Source organism: Tachyglossus aculeatus, chromosome 16, assembly GCF_015852505.1.
Source record: "Tachyglossus aculeatus isolate mTacAcu1 chromosome 16, mTacAcu1.pri, whole genome shotgun sequence".
Lineage (NCBI taxonomy): Eukaryota > Metazoa > Chordata > Mammalia > Monotremata > Tachyglossidae > Tachyglossus > Tachyglossus aculeatus.
Window position 1 is genome coordinate 2,909,541 of NC_052081.1, and position 18,719 is coordinate 2,928,259.

The 18,719-nt window shown below is 52.0% G+C and overlaps 1 protein-coding gene across 1 annotated transcript in view; it reads left to right on the forward strand.

Annotated features, from left to right (window-relative positions):
• The window catches only part of MIX23 (mitochondrial matrix import factor 23), a 30,563-nt gene extending 23,179 nt beyond the window's left edge, over window positions 1–7,384 (forward strand). The window contains exons 4-5 of the mRNA XM_038757941.1: window positions 6,202–6,306; window positions 7,107–7,384. Coding sequence (XP_038613869.1) covers window positions 6,202–6,306; window positions 7,107–7,226 — 225 coding nt within the window. The 3' untranslated portion in view covers window positions 7,227–7,384. The remainder of the gene's footprint in view (window positions 1–6,201; window positions 6,307–7,106) is intronic.
• The last annotated feature ends 11,335 nt before the right edge of the window (window positions 7,385–18,719 follow it).

Below are 18,719 nucleotides of genomic sequence, written 5' to 3' on the forward strand. Positions count from 1 at the left end.
ACTTCTCTGGGCCTCAACTCCCTCGTCTGTAAAATGGGGATGAAGACTGAGCCCCCAGTGGGACAACCTGATCACCTTGTATCTACCCCAGCGCTTAGAACAGTGCTTGGCACATAGTAAGCGCTTAACAACTACCATCATTATTATTATTATGGGGAGTCAGAGGTGGTGGGTTCTAATCCCGCCAACGCCAATTGTCAGCTGCGTGACTTTGGGTAAGTCACTTCTCTGGGCCTCAACTCCCTCGTCTGTAAAATGGGGATGAAGACTGTGAGCCCCCAGTGGGACAACCTCATCTCCTTGTAGCCCCCCAGCGCTTAGAACAGTGCTTGGCACATAGTAAGTGCTTAACAACTACCATCATTATTATTATTATGGGGAGTCAGAGGTGGTGGGTTCTAATCCCGACAACGCCAATTGTCAGCTGCGTGACTTTGGGTAAGTCACTTCTCTGGGCCTCAACTCCCTCGTCTGTAAAATGGGGATGAAGACTGTGAGCCCCCCGTGGGACAACCTGATCACCTTGTATCCCCCAAGCGCTTAGAACAGTGCCTTGCACATAGGAAGCGCTTATCAAATGCCATTATTACTATTATTAGAATTATTGTTATAATTCAGTCCTTGACCGGGCCCCTCGGCCGGAGCAATGACAGGCCGTGACCACAAGGGGGGGGGCCTCGAGCCGGACCAGCGCCCTGCAATGAGCGCGGCACTACGCTGCCCTCTCGTGGTCACAAGCGGCTTGGCAGGGTTTTTTTTGTGGGGGGGGGTTGGTTTTTTCTGTAGCATTTAATAATAATCATGTCATAATAATTTGTTATTGTATAAGAAGTATTTACACGTATAACAGACTATAATAAATATATTATATATATATTTATATATTTTTATTTATATAATAAATATATTATCTTTTAGACTGTGAGCCCACTGTTGGGTAGGGACTGTCTCTATATGTTGCCAATTTGTACTTCCCAAGCGCTTAGTACAGTGCTCTGCACACAGTAAGCGCTCAATAAATACGATTGATGATTATGTATTCCATATGTTATATAAAATATAATTGAATATATAACATTCACTCATTCATTCAGTCGTATTGAGCGTATTGTGTGCAGAGCACTGGACTAAGCGCTTGGGAAGTACAAGGACAACATACAAAATTATTTAATATATATTGAATCATTTTATTATTATTACATTAATTGTTACATGAATAATAATAATAATGGCATTTGTTAAGCGCTTACTATGTGCCAAGCACTGTTCTAAGCGCTGGGGGGGATACAAGGTGGATCAGGTTGTCCCACATGGGGCTCACAATCTTAATCCCCATTTTACAGATGAGGTAACTGAGGCTTAGAGAACTGAAGTGACTTGCCCAAGATCACACAGCAGACATGTGGCAGAGCCGGAATTCGAACCCATGGCCTCTGACTCCCAAGCCCGGGCTCTTTCCACTGAGCCACGCTGCTTACGTTAATCGTTACATTAATAATTATTATAATTGCATTAATTGTTACATTGATAATTCTAACTATTACATCAATCGCTCCATTAATAATTATAATAATTGCATTGATTGTTACATTGGTAATTATAATAACTTACATTAATCGTTACATTAATAATTGTAATAATTGCATTAATTGTTACATCTATAATTATAACTATTACATTAGTCGTTACAATCATAATTTTTATAATAATTGCATTAATCGTTACATTGATAATCATTATAATAATTGCATTGATTGTTACATTAATACCCATAGTAACTATTATATTAATCGTTACGTTAATAATCATTATAATTCATTGATTGTTACATTAATAATTATAGTAACTATTACATTAATCGTTACACTAATAATTATAATAATTTCATTAATTGTTACATTAATAAGTATAGTGATGATTGCATTAATCGTTACATTAATAATTATAATAATAGCATTAATGGTTACATTAATAAGTATAGTAACTATTACCTTAATCGTTGCATTAATAATTATTATAATAACTGCATTGATTATTGCATTAATAATTATAGCAACTGTTGCATTAATTGTTACATTAATAATTACAATTGCATTAATTGCTACATTAATCATTATAGTAACTTACATTAATCATTACATTATTAATTATTATGATAATTGCATTAATTGTTACATTAATAGTTATAGTAACTGTTGCATTAATCGTTACATTAATAATTATTATAACAGCTGCATTAATTGTGACATTAATAATTATAATTATTCTCGCATTAATGATAATGATGGTATTTGTTAAGCGCTCACTATGTGCCAACCACTGTTCTAAGTGCTGGGGTAGACACAAGGTCATCAGGCTGTCCCACGTGGGGCTCACAGTCTTCTACTTGTTTTGTCGTCCGTCTCCCCTTTCTAGACTGTGAGCCCGTTGTTGGGTAGGGACCATCTCTAGATGTTGCCGACTTGAACTTCCCAAGCGCTTAGTACAGTGCTCTGCACACAGTAAGCGCTCAATAAATACGATTGAATGGAATCCCCATTTTACAGCTGAGGGAACTGAGGCCCAGAGAAGAATAATTATAGCGATGGCATTTGCTAAGCGCTTAGTACGCACAAAACACCGTTCTAAGCGCTGGGGAGGATACAAGGTGATCAGGTTGTCCCACGGGGGGCTCACCGTCTTCATCCCAGCGTGGCTCAGTGGAAAGAGCGTGAGCTTTGGAGTCAGAGGTCGTGGGTTTGAATTCCGGCTCCGCCAACTGTCCGCTGTGTGACCTTGGGCAAGTCACTTCACTTCTCTGGGCCTCAGTTCCCTCATCTGTAAAATGGGGATGAAGACTGGGAGCCCCCCGTGGGACAACCTGGTCACCTTGTAACCTCCCCGGTGCTTACAGCAGTGCTTGGCACATAGTAAGCGATTAATAAATGTCATCATTATTATTATTATTATCCCCATTTTCCACATGAAGGAACTGAGGCACAGAGAAGTGAAGTGACTCTCCCAGAGTCACACAGCAGAGAAGTGGTGGGGCAGGGATTAGAACCTAAGACCTCTGACTCCCAAGCCTGTGCTCTTTTCATATTAATCATCATATTTATAGGACTATAAATATTTTATTATTCATTCATTCATTCATTCATTCAATCATATTTATTGAGCGCTTACTGTGTGCAGAGCACTGTACTAAGCGCTTGGGAAGTACAAGTTGGCAACATATAGAGACGGTCCCTACCCAACAGTGGGCTCACAGTCTAGAAGGGGGAGACAGAGAACAACACAAAACATATTAACAAAATAAAATAAATAGAATAAATATGTACAAATAAGAGTAATAAATACGTACAAACATATATTCATTCATTCATTCATTCAATCGTATTTATTGAGCGCTTACTATGTGCAGAGCACTGGACTAAGCGCTTGGGAAGTCCAAGTTGGCAACATCTAGAGACGGTCCCTACCCAACAGCGGGCTCACCGTCTAGAAGGGGGAGACAGAGAACAACACAAAACATATTAACAAAATAAATAGAATAAATATGTACAAATAAAATAGAGTAATAAATACGTACATTCATTCATTCATTCAATCGTATTTATTGAGCGCTTACTGCGTGCAGAGCACTGGACTAAGCGCTTGGGAAGTCAAGTTGGCAACATCTAGAGACGGTCCCTACCCAACAGCGGGCTCACAGTCTAGAAGGGGGAGACAGAGAACAAAACAACACATATTAACAAAATAAAATTAATAGAACAGTAAATATGTACAAGTAAAATAAATTAATCATTCACTCGTATTCATTGAGTGCTTACTGTGTGCAGAGCACTGTACTAAGCGCTTGGGAAGCCCAAGTCGGCAACATCTAGAGACGGTCCCTACCCAACAGCGGGCTCACGGTCTAGAAGGGGGAGACAGAGAACAAAACAAAACATATTAACAAAATAAATAGAATAAATATTATTATTATTATGCACTGCACTAAGCGCTAGGGTGGACACGAGTAAATCGAGTTGGACGCATTTATGTGCTTACTATGTGCCAGACACTGTTCTAAACACTGGGGTAGATACAAGCTGATCCAGTCGGTCCCTGCCCCCCGTGGGGCTCCCAGTCTTCACCCCCATTTTCCAGCTGAGGGAACCGAGGCCCAGAGAGGTGAAGTGACTTACCCAAGGTCACACAGCAGCCGAGCGGCGGAGGCAGGATCGGAACCCAACTCCCAGGCCCGGGTTTTAACGGCCGGGTCACGCTGCTTCTGGAGGGGCCCCTTTTGTAGCCCAGATTACCAGCTTTCTCTGCGTCTGCTCAGTCCTATTTATTGAGCGCCTACTGTGTGCAGGACGCTCTCGAATCCCACGCCTGGAAACCGCCATCATGGCTGAAAACTTGACACCCCCTTACCCGGCTACCAAGGAAATCCAACAGATAGCCGACGAGGTAGGGGCTCAGGTACTGCTCGGGGAAAGGGAAATCACCCTATTCGTTAAGCGCTTACTACATAGAGAAGCAGCGTGGCTCAGTGGAAAGGGCCCGGGCTTTGGAGTCAGAGGTCATGGGTTCAAATCCCCACTCTGCCACTTGTCAGCTGGGTGACTTTGGGTAAGTCACTTCAATCAATCAATCAATCAATCCTATTTATTGAGCACTTACTGTGTGCAGAGCACTGTACTAAGCGCTTGGGAAGTACAAGTTGGCAACATATAGAGACAGTCCCTACCCAACAGTGGGCTCACACTTCTCTGGGCCTCAGTTCCCTCATCTGGAAAATGGGGATTAAGATTGTGAGCCCCACGTGGGACAACCTCATCACCTTGTAACCTCCCCAGTGCTTAGAACAGTGCATTGCACATAGTAAGCGCTTAATAAATGCTATCATTATTATTATTATTATCATGTGCCGGACACTATAATAAGACTGGAGTAGAGGCAAGGCTATTGACACCTGTCTACTTAATAATAATAATAATAATGATGATGATGGCATTTGTTAAGCGCTTACTATGTGGAAAGCACTGTTCTAAGCACTGGGGAGGTTACAAGGTGATCAGGTTGTCCCACAGGGGGCTCACAGTCTTAATCCCCATTTTAATAATAATAATGATAATGATGGCATTTATTAAGCGCTTACTATGTGCAAAGCACTGTTCTAATCGCGGGGGAGGTTACAAGGTGATCAGGTTGTCCCACAGGGGGCTCACAGTCTTCATCCCCATTTTCCAGATGAGGGAACTGAGGCACAGAGAAGTGAAGTGACTTGTCCAAAGTCACACAGCTGACAAGTGGCGGAGCGGGATTTGAACCCATAACCTCCTACTCCAAAGCCCGGGCTCTTTTCCCCTGAGCCACGTCGCTTCTCTGTTTCTACTTGTTTTGTTTTGTCGTCCGTCTCTCGCTTCCAGCCTGTGAGCCCCTTGGGTAGGGACCGTCTCTATCTGTTGCCGACTTGGACTTCCCAAGCTCTCAGTACAGCGCTCTGCACACAGTAAGTGCTCAATAAATATGATTGAATGAATGAATGAATGACTTGTACTTCCCAAGCGCTCAGTACAGTGCTCTGCACACAGTAAGCGCTCAATAAATACGATGGAACGAATGAATGAAAAGCAGCGTGACTTAGTGGAAAGGGCCCGGGCTTGGGAGTCAGAGGTCGTGGGTTCTAATTCCGGGCTCTGCCACTCGTCAGCTGTGTGACCTTGGGCAAGTCACTTCTCTGGGCCTCAATTCCCTAATCTGTCAAATGGGGATGAAGACTGTGAGCCCCCTGTGGGACAACCCGATCATCTTGTAACCTCCCCAGTGCTTAGAGCAGTGCTTGGCACATAGTAAGCGCTTAATAAATGCCATCATTATTATTCCCAGGCCCGCTAGGCCACGTTGTTTCTGCTTCTCACTTTCAATCAGCGTGGCTCAGTGGAAAGAGCCCGGGCTTTGGAGTCAAAGGTCATGGGTTCGAATTCCGGCCTCCGCCACTTGTCTGCTGTGTGACCTTGGGCAAGTCACTTCACTTCTCTGAGCCTCAGCTCCCTCATCTGTAAAATGGGGATTAAGACTGGGAGCCCCACGCAGGACAACCTGATCACCTTGTATCCCCCCAGCGCTTAGAACAGTGCTTGGCACATACTAAGCGCTTAACAAATGCCATTATTATTATTATTATTATTATTAATCAGTCCATCAATCAATCGTTTTCCATTCTGGAAGGTGAAGGCCCAGCTGGAGGAGAAAGAAGCTAAGAGGTACCCGCTCTTCACAGCCACCCTCTTCCGCTCTCTGCTGATTTCCGACGTCACCAATATCTTCATTAAGGTGATCGCCCGGAGCGTGGGGGGATTGTTCCGACCGGAGGGTCCGGGGAGGTTTTGGGGGGGAGAGGGCTCCTTTGGCTCCTTCTCCAACTGATGTCCACCCACCTTCTCCGGACAGCGTGGCCTTGTCGAAAGATCCCGCACGTGGGAGTCAGAGGAGCGGATTTCTAATCCCGTGTCTGCTGTGTGACCTTGGACGGGTCACTTCTCTTCTTCTAGAGAAATCACTTCATTCGTTCAATCGTATTTATTGAGCGCTTACTGTGTGCAGAGCACTGGACTAAGCGCTTGGGAAGTCCAAGTTGGCAACATCTAGAGACGGTCCCTACCCAACAGTGGGCTCACAGTCTAGAAGGGGGAGACAGAGAACAAAACCAAACATATTAACAAAATAAAATAAATAGAATAGATATGTACAAGTAAAATAAATCAATAAATAGAGTAATAAATCCCTCCAAACATATATCCATATATACAGATGCTGTGGGAAGGGAAGGAGGAAGGAGGGGGCTCAGTGTGGGAAGGCCTCCTGGAGGAGGTGAGCTCTCAGTAGGGCCTTGAAGGGAGGAAGAGAGCTAGCAGCTAGGCGCTTAGCACAGTGCTCTGCACACCGTAAACGCCCAGTCAATACGATTGAACGAATCCGGCCTGAAATAGATTTCCAGTCCCAGGCCCGAGGGGGTTTCGGCGTGTCCCCCGGCCACAACCCCAGACCACCGACAACACCGCCGGCGTCCGGAACCCGACGACCAACACGCCGGCCACTGAGCCACCGCCGTCTCCTTCATCTCCCTCCCGCAGGTCCTGGTCGGCGACGAAGAGTGCGTCCACCTGCGGGTGTGCCCCGGGCCGAGCCTGGGCATGCGGCTTTCGGCCTTTCAGACGGACAAGGTCAAGGATGACCAGTTGGCCTTCTTCTGAGGGCCCGCCGGCCTTGGCGCTTTACCTGCCGGGAATCCACAGTAAACACCCGCGGACGAGAGAAAAGCCACCCGCATAGTATCTGTCCGAGGGCTCCTGGCTCGTTTCCTGAGAATCGATCAATCGGTCGTATCTATTGAGCGCTTACCGTGTGCAGGGCGTGGCTCAGTGGAAAGAGCCCGGGCTTTGGAGTCAGAGGTCGGGGTTCAAATCCTGGCTCCGCCACTTAATAATAATAATGATGGTATTTGTTAAGTGCTTACTATTCACTCAATCGTATTTATTGAGCGCTTACTGTGTGCAGAGCACTGTACTAAGCACTTGGGAAGTACAATGTACAAAGCACTGTTCTAAGCGCTGGGGGGATACAAGGTGATCAGGTTGACCCACTTTAACTTTAATCCCCATTTTCAGGTTGTCCCACAGGGGGCTCACAGTCTTAATCCCCATTTTACAGATGAGGGAACTGAGGCCCAGAGAAGTGAAGTGACTTTTCCAAAGTCACCCAGCTGACAATTGGCGGAGCCGGGATTAGAACCCGTGACCTCTGACTCCAAAGCCCGGGCTCTTTCCACTGAGCCACGCTGCTTCTCTAGTCACTTGTCAGCTGGGTGACTTTGGGCAAGTCACTTCATTCATTCATTCATTCAATCGTATTTATTGAGCACTTACTGTGTGCAGAGCACTGGACTTAGCGCCTGGTAAGTCCAAGTTGGCAACACTTCTCTGGGTCTCAGTTCCCTCATCTGTCAAATGGGGATGAAGACTGTGAGTCCAATGTGGGACAACCTGTATCCCCTCCGGTGCTTCGAACAGTGCTTGGCACATAGTAAGCGCTTAATAAATGCCATCATTATTATAACTAAGCACTGGGGAGAGTCCGCCAGAATGATAAACAGACACATTCCCACGAGCTGACAGTTAGAGGGGGAGACAGACACAGATGTAAAGAAATAAATGACGAAGGTGGACGTAAATGGTGTGGGGCTGAGAGAGGGGGGAATAACAGGAGCAAATTCAGGGGCAAAGGTGGCACAGAAGGGAGAGGGAGAAGAGGAAACGGGGGGCTTAGTCGGGGAAGGTCTCTGGGAGGAGGTGGGCTTTTAATAAGGCCGTGAAGGGGGGATTGCTGCATTCATTCATTCATTCATTCAATCGTATTTATTGAGCGCTTCCTGTGTGCAGAGCACTGTACTAAGCGCTTGAGAAGTCCAAGATGGCAACATATAGAGATGGTCCCGACCCAACAGCAGGCTCACGGTCTAGAAGGGGGAGACAGAGAACAAAACAAAACATATTAACAAAATAAAATGAATAGAATAGATATGTACAAGTAAAATAAATAGATGGAGTAATAAATACGTACAAACACATATACAAATATACAGGTGCTGTGGGGAAGGGAAGGAGGTAAGGCGGGGGGGATGGAGGGGGGAGGAGGGGGAAAGGAAAGAGGGGGCTCAGTGTGGGAAGGCCTCCTGGAGGAGGTGAGCTCTCAGTAGGGCCTTGAAGGGAGGAAGAGAGCTAGGTTGGCGGATGTGGGGGGGGAGGGCATCCCATGCCAGGGGGTGTATGGCGGATGTGTAGCGGGCCAAAAGCCAGTAATATTGAGGAACTGGATGTTCCCCAATACTGCAGGTGCGAGATCCAATTTTTCTTCATAAAACGGAGTAACTAAGCCGAAGCCATCATGAGGCCAAAATGAAAGGGTTCTGCTGAAGCGGTAGCAAGCCAAGCCTAGATGGCTCCATCTTCACGCCTCCTAAAGATGATTTCTTCCTTTGTCATCGGCAGCCACTGACTGAAAACGTTTGTCTGTGGGGTGTGATGAAACCAATCCAATTATCTGCTTTTAACACCCAACTCCTCCTCTAAACTCCTTGTGGGCAGGGGTCCCATCTACCAACTCTGTTGGAGTGGACCCTCCCGAGCGTTTTGTACGGGGCTCTCCACAAAGCAAGCGAGCGCTCAGTACATACCAGGGATCAATCGATAACCATGGATAGATAAGCAGTATGGCATAGGGACAGGGCACGGGCCTGGGAGTCACAAGCTTTGCTGCCATTTGCTGCATAGGGACAGGGCACGGGCCTGGGAGTCACAAAGTTTGCTGCCATTTGTCCGCTGCATAGGGACAGGGCACGGGTCTGGGAGTCACAAGCTTTGCTGCCATTTGTCCGCTGCATAGGGACAGGGCACGGGCCAGGGAGTCACAAGCTTTGCTGCCATTTGTCCGCTGCATAGGGACAGGGCACGGGCCTGGGAGTCACAAGCTTTGCTGCCATTTGTCCGCCGCATAGGGACAGGGCACGGGCCTGGGAGTCACAAGGTTTGCTGCCATTTGTCTGCTGCATAGGGACAGGGCACGGGCCTGGGAGTCACAAGCTCTGCTGCATAGGGACAGGGCACGGGCCTGGGAGTCACAAGCTTTGCTGCCATTTGTCTGCTGCACAGGGACAAGGCACAGGCCTGGGAGTCACAAGGTTTGCTGCCATTTGATTGCTGCATATGGACAGGGCACGGGTCTGGGAGTCACAAGGTTTGCTGCCATTTGATTGCTGCATAGGGACAGGGCACGGGTCTGGGAGTCACAAGGTTTGCTGCCATTTGTCTGCTGCATAGGGACAGAGCACAGGCCTGGGAGTAATAAGGATTGCTACCATTTGTCCGCTTCATAGGGACAGGGCACAGGCCTGGGAGTCACAAGCTTTGCTGCCATTTGTCCACTGCATAGGGACAAGGCACGGGCCTGGGAGTCACAAGCTCTGCTGCCATTTGTCCGCTGCATAGGGACAGGGCATGGGCCTGGGAGTCACAAGGTTTCCTGCCATTTGTCCACTGCATAGGGTTGGGGCACGGGCCTGGGAGTCGCAAGGTTTGCTGCCAATTTTCCACTGCATAGGAACAGGACACGGGCCTGGGAGTCACAAGGTTTGCTGCCATTTGTCCGCTGCATAGGGACAGGGCATGGGCCTTGGAGTCACAAGGTTTGCTGCCATTTGTCTGCTGCATAGGGCTAGAGCACGGGCCTGGGAGTCACAAGGTTTGCTGCCATTTGTCTGCTGCATAGGGATAGGGCACGGGCCTGGGAGTCACAAGCTCTGCTGCCATTTGTCTGCTGCATAGGGACAGGGCACGGGCCTGGGAGTCACAAGGTTTGCTGCCATTTGTCCGCTGCATAGGGACAGGGCACGGGCCTGGGAGTCACACGCTCTGCTGCCATTTGTCCGCTGCATAGGGACAGGGCACGGGCCAGGGAGTCAGAAGGCTTGCTGCCATTTGTCTGCTGCATAGGGACAGGGCACGGGCCTGGGAGTCACAAGGTTTGCTGCCATTTGTCTGCTGCTGCATAGGGTTAGGGCACGGGCCTGGGAGTCACAAGCTTTGCTGCCATTTGTCTGCTGCATAGGGACAGGGCACGGGCCTGGGAGTCACAAGGTTTGCTGCCATTTGTCCGCTGGATAAGGACAGGGCATGGGCCAGGTAGTCACAAGCTTTGCTGCCACTTGTCTGCTGCATAGGGTTAGGGCACGGGCCTGGGAGTCACAAGGTTTGCTGCCATTTGTCAGCTGCATAGGGACAGGGCACGGGCCTGGGAGTCACAAGCTTTGCTGCCATTTGTCCGCTGCATAGGGACAGGGCACGGGCCTGGGAGTCACAAGTTCTGCTGCCTTTTGTCTGCGGCATAGGGACAGGGCATGGGCCTGGGAGTCACAAGGTTTGCTGCCATTTATCCGCTGCATAGGGTTAGGGCAAGGGCCGGGGAGTCACAAGCTTTGCTACTATTTGTCTGCTGCATAGGGACAGGGCACAGCCCTGGGAGTCACAAGGTTTGCTACCATTTGTCTGCAGCTGCATAGGGTTAGGGCACGGGCCAGGGAGTCAGAAGGCTTGCTGCCATTTGTCTGCTGCATAGGGACAGGGCACGGGCCTGGGAGTCACAAGCTTTGCTGCCATTTGTCTGCTGCTGCATAGGGTTAGGGCACGGGCCAGGGAGTCAGAAGGCTTGCTGCCATTTGTCTGCTGCATAGGGACAGGGCACGGGCCTGGGAGTCACAAGGTTTGCTGCCATTTGTCTGCTGCTGCATAGGGTTAGGGCACGGGCCTGGGAGTCACAAGGTTTGCTGCCATTTGTCTGCTGCATAGGGACAGGGCACGGGCCTGGGAGTCACAAGGTTTGCTGCCATTTGTCCGCTGGATAAGGACAGGGCATGGGCCAGGGAGTCACAAGCTTTGCTGCCACTTGTCTGCTGCATAGGGTTAGGGCACGGGCCTGGGAGTCACAAGGTTTGCTGCCATTTGTCCGCTGCATAGGGACAGGGCACGGGCCTGGGAGTCACAAGCTTTGCTGCCATTTGTCCGCTGCATAGGGACAGGGCACGGGCCTGGGAGTCACAAGTTCTGCTGCCATTTGTCCGCGGCATAGGGACAGGGCACGGGCCTGGGAGTCACAAGGTTTGCTGCCATTTATCCGCTGCATAGGGTTAGGGCAAGGGCCGGGGAGTCACAAGCTTTGCTACTATTTGTCTGCTGCATAGGGACAGGGCACAGGCCTGGGAGTCACAAGGTTTGCTACCATTTGTCTGCAGCTGCATAGGGTTAGGGCACGGGCCAGGGAATCAGAAGGCTTGCTGCCATTTGTCTGCTGCATAGGGACAGGGCACGGGCCTGGGAGTCACAAGGTTTGCTGCCATTTGTCCGCTGGATAAGGACAGGGCAAGGGCCAGGGAGTCACAAGCTTTTCTGCCACTTGTCTGCTGCATAGGGTTAGGGCCCAGGCCTGGGAGTCACAAGCTTTGCTGCCACTTGTCTGCTGCATAGGGTTAGGGCCCAGGCCTGGGAGTCACAAGGTTTGCTGCCATTTGTCTGCTGCATAGGGACAGGGCACGGGCCTGGGAGTCACAAGGTTTGCTGCCATTTGTCTGCTGCATAGGGACAGGGCACGGGCCTGGGAGTCACAAGCTTTGCTGCTATTTGTCTGCTGCATAGGGACAGGGCACGGGCCTGGGAGTCACAAGGTTTGCTGCCATTTGTCTGCAGCTGCATAGGGTTAGGGCACGGGCCAGGGAGTCAGAAGGCTTGCTGCCATTTGTCTGCTGCATAGGGACAGGGCACGGGCCTGGGAGTCACAAGGTTTGCTGCCATTTGTCTGCTGCATAGGGACAGGGCACAGGCCTGGGAGTCACAAGGTTTGCTGCCATTTGTCCGCTGGATAAGGACAGGGCACGGGCCTGGGATTCACACGCTCTGCTGCCATTTGTCCGCTGCATAGGGACAGGGCACAGGCCTGGGAGTCACAAGGTTTGCTGCCATTTGTCTGCTGCTGCATAGGGTTAGGGCACGGGCCTGGGAGTCACAAGGTTGCTGCCATTTGTCTGCTGCATAGGGTTTGGGCACGGGCCTGGGAGTCACAAGGTTTTCTGCCATTTGTCCACTGCATAGGGTTAGGGCATGGGCCAGGGAGTCAGAAGGCTTGCTGCCATTTGTCTGCTGCACAGGGACAAGGCACGGGCCTGGGAGTCACAAGCTCTGCTGCCATTTGTCTGCTGCATAGGGACAGGGCATGGGCCTGGGAGTCACAAGCTTTGCTGCCATTTGTCCACTGCATAGGGATAGGGCACGGGCCTGGGAGTCACAAGGTTTGCTGCCATTTGTCCGCTGCTGCATAGGGACAGGGCACGGGCCTGGGAGTCACAAGGTTTGCTGCCATTTGTCTGCTGCTGCATAGGGTTAGGGCACGGGCCTGGGAGTCACAAGCTCTGCTGCCATTTGTCTGCTGCATAGGGACAGGGCACGGGCCTGGGAGTCACAAGCTCTGCTGCCATTTGTCTGCTGCATAGGGACAGGGCACGGGCCTGGGAGTCACAAGCTCTGCTGCCATTTGTCTGCTGCATAGGGACAGGGCACGGGCCAGGGAGTCACAGGCTCTGCTGCCATTTGTCCGCTGCATAGGGACAGGGCACGGGCCTGGGAGTCACAAGCTCTGCTGCCATTTGTCTGCTGCATAGGGACAGGGCACGGGCCTGGGACTCACAAGCTTTGCTGCCATTTGTCCGTGGCATAGGGACAGGGCACGGGTCTGGGAGTCAGTAGGCTTGCTGCCATTTGTCTGCGGCATAGGGACAGGGCACGGGCGGGCACGGGCCTGGGAGTCACAAGGTTTGCTGCCATTTGTCTGCTGCTGCATAGGGTTAGGACACGGGCCTGGGAGTCACAAGCTTTACTGCCATTTGTCTGCTGCATAGGGACAGGGCACGGGCCTGGGAGTCACAAGGTTTGCTGCCATTTGTCCACTGCACAGGGACAGGGCACGGGCCACGGAGTCACAAGGTTTGCTGCCATTTGTCTGCTGCATAGGGACAGGGCACGGGCCTGGGAGTCACAAGGTTTGCTGCCATTTGTCTGCTGCATAGGCACAGGGCACGGGCCTGGGAGTCACAAGCTTTGCTGCTATTTGTCTGCTGCATAGGGACAGGGCACGGGCCTGGGAGTCACAAGCTTTGCTGCCATTTGTCCACTGCATAGGGACAGGGCACGGGCCTGGGAGTCACAAGCTTTGCTGCCATTTGTCTGCTGCATAGGGACAGGGCACGGGCCTGGGAGTCACAAGGTTTGCTGTCATTTGTCTGCTGCATAGGGACAGGGCACGGGCCAGGGAGTCAGGAGGTTTGCTGCCATTTGTCTGCTGCATAGGGACAGGGCACGGGCCTGGGAGTCGCAAGGTTTGCTGCCATTTGTCTGCTGCACAGGGATAGGGCACGGACCTGGGAGTCACAAGGTTTGCTGCCATTTGTCTGCTGCATAGGCTGAAGGCACGGGCCTGGGCTTCAAGGCTGTCCATCACCTCACCCCCTCCTACCTCACCTCCCTTCTCTCCTTCTACAGCCCAGCCCGCACCCTCCGCTCCTCTGGCGCTAATCTCCTCACCAGGCCTCGTTCTCGCCTGTCCCGCCGTCGACTCCCGGCCCACATCATCCCCCGGGCCTGGAATGCCCTCCCTCTGCCCATCCGCCAACCTAGCTCTCTTCCTCCCTTCAAGGCCCTACTGAGAGCTCACCTTCTCCAGGAGGCCTTCCCAGACTGAGCCCCTTCCTTCCTCTCCCCCTCGTCCCCCTCTCCATCCCCCCATCTTACCTCCTTCCCTTCCCCACAGCACCTGTATATATATATATATATATGTTTGTACATATTTATTACTCTATTTATTTATCTATTTATTTTACTTGTACATATCTATTCTATTTATTTTATTTTGTTAGTATGTTTGGTTTTGTTCTCTGTCTTCCCCTTTTAGACTATGAGCCCACTGTTGGGTAGGGACTGTCTCTATATGTTGCCAACTTGTACTTCCCAAGCGCTTAGTACAGTGCTCTGCACACAGTAAGCGCTCAATAAATACAATTGATGATGATGATGATGTTGATAGGGCACGGGCCTGGGACTCACAAGGTTTGCTGCCATTTGTCCACTGCATAGGGTTAGGGCACGGACCTGGGAGTCACAAGGTTTGCTGCCATTTGTCCGCTACATAGGGACAGGGCACAGGCCTGGGAGTCACAAGGTTGCTGCCATTTGTCCGCTGCACATGGACAGGGCACGGGTCTGGGAGTCACAAGCTTTGCTGCCATTTGTCTGCTGCATAGGGCCAGGGCACGGGCCTGGGAGTAGCAAGGTTTGCTCCCATTTGTCCACTGCATAGGGACAGGGCACGGGCCTGGGAGTCACAAGGTTGCTGCCATTTGTCCACTGCACAGGGACAGGGCACGGGTCTGGGAGTCACAAGCTTTGCTGCCATTTGTCTGCTGCATAGGGACAGGGCACGGGCCTGGGAGTAGCAAGGTTTGCTCCCATTTGTCCACTGCATAGGGACAGGGCACGGGCCAGGGAGTCACAAGGTTTGCTGCCATTTGTCTGCTGCATAGGGACAGGGCACGGGCCTGGGAGTCACAAGCTCTGCTGCCATTTGTCTGCTGCACAGGGACAGGGCACGGGCCAGGGAGTCACGAGGTTTGCTGCCATTTGTCCACTGCATAGGGTTAGGGCACGGGCCTGGGAGTCACAAGCTTTGCTGCCATTTGTCCGCTGCTGCATAGGGACAGGGCACGGGCCTGGGAGTCACAAGATTTGCTGCCATTTGTCTGCTGCATAGGGTAAGGGCACGGGCCTGGGAGTCACAAGGTTTGCTGCCATTTGTCCGCTGCATAGGGACAGGGCACGGGCCTGGGAGTCACAAGCTTTGCTGCCATTTGTCCGCTGCATAGGGACAGGGCACGGGCCTGGGAGTCACAAGGTTTGCTGCCATTTGCTGCATAGGGACAGGGCACGGGCCTGGGAGTCACAAGTTTGCTGCCATTTGTCTGCTGCATAGGGATAGGGCACGGGCCTGGGAGTAACAAGCTTTGCTGCCATTTGTCTGCTGCATAGGGACAGGGCACGGGCCTGGGAGTCACAAGCTTTGCTGCCATTTGTCTGCTTCATAGGGACAGGGCACGGGCCAGGGAGTCACAAGGTTTGCTGCCATTTGTCCACTGCATAGGGTTAGGGCACGGACCTGGGAGTCACAAGGTTTGCTGCCATTTGTCCGCTACATAGGGACAGGGCACGGGCCTGGGAGTCACAAGGTTGCTGCCATTTGTCCGCTGCACATGGACAGGGCACGGGTCTGGGAGTCACAAGCTTTGCTGCCATTTGTCTGCTGCATAGGGCCAGGGCACGGGCCTGGGAGTAGCAAGGTTTGCTCCCATTTGTCCACTGCATAGGGACAGGGCACGGGCCTGGGAGTCACAAGGTTGCTGCCATTTGTCCGCTGCACAGGGACAGGGCACGGGTCTGGGAGTCACAATCTTTGCTGCCATTTGTCTGCTGCATAGGGACAGGGCACGGGCCTGGGAGTAGCAAGGTTTGCTCCCATTTGTCCACTGCATAGGGACAGGGCACGGGCCAGGGAGTCACAAGGTTTGCTGCCATTTGTCTGCTGCATAGGGACAGGGCACGGGCCTGGGAGTCACAAGCTCTGCTGCCATTTGTCTGCTGCACAGGGACAGGGCACGGGCCTGGGAGTCACAAGCTCTGCTGCCATTTGTCTGCTGCACAGGGACAGGGCACGGGCCAGGGAGTCACGAGGTTTGCTGCCATTTGTCCACTGCATAGGGTTAGGGCACGGGCCTGGGAGTCACAAGCTTTGCTGCCATTTGTCCGCTGCTGCATAGGGACAGGGCACGGGCCTGGGAGTCACAAGGTTTGCTGCCATTTGTCTGCTGCATAGGGTAAGGGCACGGGCCTGGGAGTCACAAGGTTTGCTGCCATTTGTCCGCTGCATAGGGACAGGGCACGGGCCTGGGAGTCACAAGCTTTGCTGCCATTTGTCCGCTGCATAGGGACAGGGCACGGGCCTGGGAGTCACAAGGTTTGCTGCCATTTGCTGCATAGGGACAGGGCACGGGCCTGGGAGTCACAAGGTTTGCTGCCATTTGTCTGCTGCATAGGGATAGGGCACGGGCCTGGGAGTAACAAGCTTTGCTGCCATTTGTCTGCTGCATAAGGACAGGGCACGGGCCTGGGAGTCACAAGCTTTGATGCCATTTGTCTGCTGCATAGGTACAGGGCACAGGCCTGGGAGTCACAATCTTTGCTGCCATTTGTCCGCGGCATAAGGACAGGGCACGGGCCTGGGAGTCACAAGGTTTGCTGCCATTTGTCCGCTGCATAGGGACAGGGCACAGACCTGGGAGTCACAAGCTTGGCTGCCATTTGTCCGCTGCTGCATAGGGAGAGGGCACGGACCTGGAAGTCACAAGGTTTGCTGCCATTTGTCCTCTGCAAAGGGACAGGGCACGGGTCTGGGAGTCACAAGCTTTGCTGCCATTTGTCTGCTGCATAGGGACAAGGCACGGGCCCGGGAGTCACAATCTTTGCTGCCATTTGTCCGCTGCATAGGGACAGGGCACGGGCCTGGACGTCACAAGCTTTACTGCCATTTGTCTGCTGCTGCATAGGGTTAGGGCACGGGCCTGGGAGTCACAAGCTTTGCTGCCATTTGTCTGCTGCATAGGGACAGGGCAGGGGCCAGGGAGTCAGAAGGTTTGCTGCCATTTGTCTGCTGCATAGGGTTAGGGCACGGGCCAGGGAGTCAAAAGATTTGCTGCCATTTGTCTGCTGCATAGGGACAGGGCACGGGCCTGGGAGTCACAAGGTTTGCTGCCATTTGTCTGCTGCATAGGGACAGGGCACGGGCCTGGGAGTCACAAGGTTGCTGCCATTTGTTCGCTGCATAGGGACAGGGCACGGGCCTGGACGTCACAAGCTTTGCTGCCATTTGTCCGCAGCACAGGGACAGGGCACAGGCCTGGGAGTCACAAGGTTTGCTGCCATTTGTCCGCAGCATAGGGACAGGACACGGGCCTGGGAGTCACAAGCTTTGCCGCCATTTGTCCGCTGCATAGGGACAGGGCACGGGCCTGGGATTCACAAGGTTTGCTGCCATTTGTCCACTGCATAGGGACAGGGCACGGGCCAGGAAGTCACAAGCTTTGCTGCCATATGTCCGCTGCATAGGGACAGGGCACTGGCCTGGGAGTCACAGGGTTTGCTGCCATTTGTCTGCTGCATAGGGACAGGGCACTGCCAGGGAGTCACAAGTTTTGCTGCCATTTGTCCGCTGCATAGGGACAGGGCACGGAGCTGGGAGTCACAAGGTTTGCTGCCATTTGTCTGCTGCATAGGGAGAGGGCAGGGGCCAGGGAGTCACAAAGTTTGCTGCCATTTGTCCGCTGTATAGGGACAGGGCACGGGCCTGGGAGTCACAAGCTTTGCTGCCATTTGTCTGCTGCTGCATAGGGTCAGGGCACGGACCTGGGCGTCACAAGGTTTGCTGCCATTTGTCCTCTGCATAGGGACAGGGCACGGGTCTGGGAGTCACAAGCTTTGCTGCCATTTGTCTGCTGCATAGGGACAAGGCACAGGCCTGGGAGTCACAATCTTTGCTGCCATTTGTCCGCTGCATAGGGACAGGGCACGGGTCTGGACGTCACAAGCTTTGCTGTCATTTGTCCACTGCACAGGGACAGGGCACGGGCCTGGGAGTCACAAGGTTTGCTGCCATTTGTCTGCTGCTGCATAGGGTCAGGGCACGGACCTGGGCGTCACAAGGTTTGCTGCCATTTGTCCTCTGCATAGGGACAGGGCACGGGTCTGGGAGTCACAAGCTTTGCTGCCATTTGTCTGCTGCATAGGGACAAGGCACAGGCCTGGGAGTCACAATCTTTGCTGCCATTTGTCCGCTGCATAGGGACAGGGCACGGGTCTGGACGTCACAAGCTTTGCTGTCATTTGTCCACTGCACAGGGACAGGGCACGGGCCTGGGAGTCACAAGGTTTGCTGCCATTTGTCCGCGGCATAGGGACAGGGCACGGGCCTGGGAGTCACAAGGTTTGCTGCCATTTGTCCGCGGCATAGGGACAGGGCACGGGCCTGGGAGTCACAAGGTTTTCTGC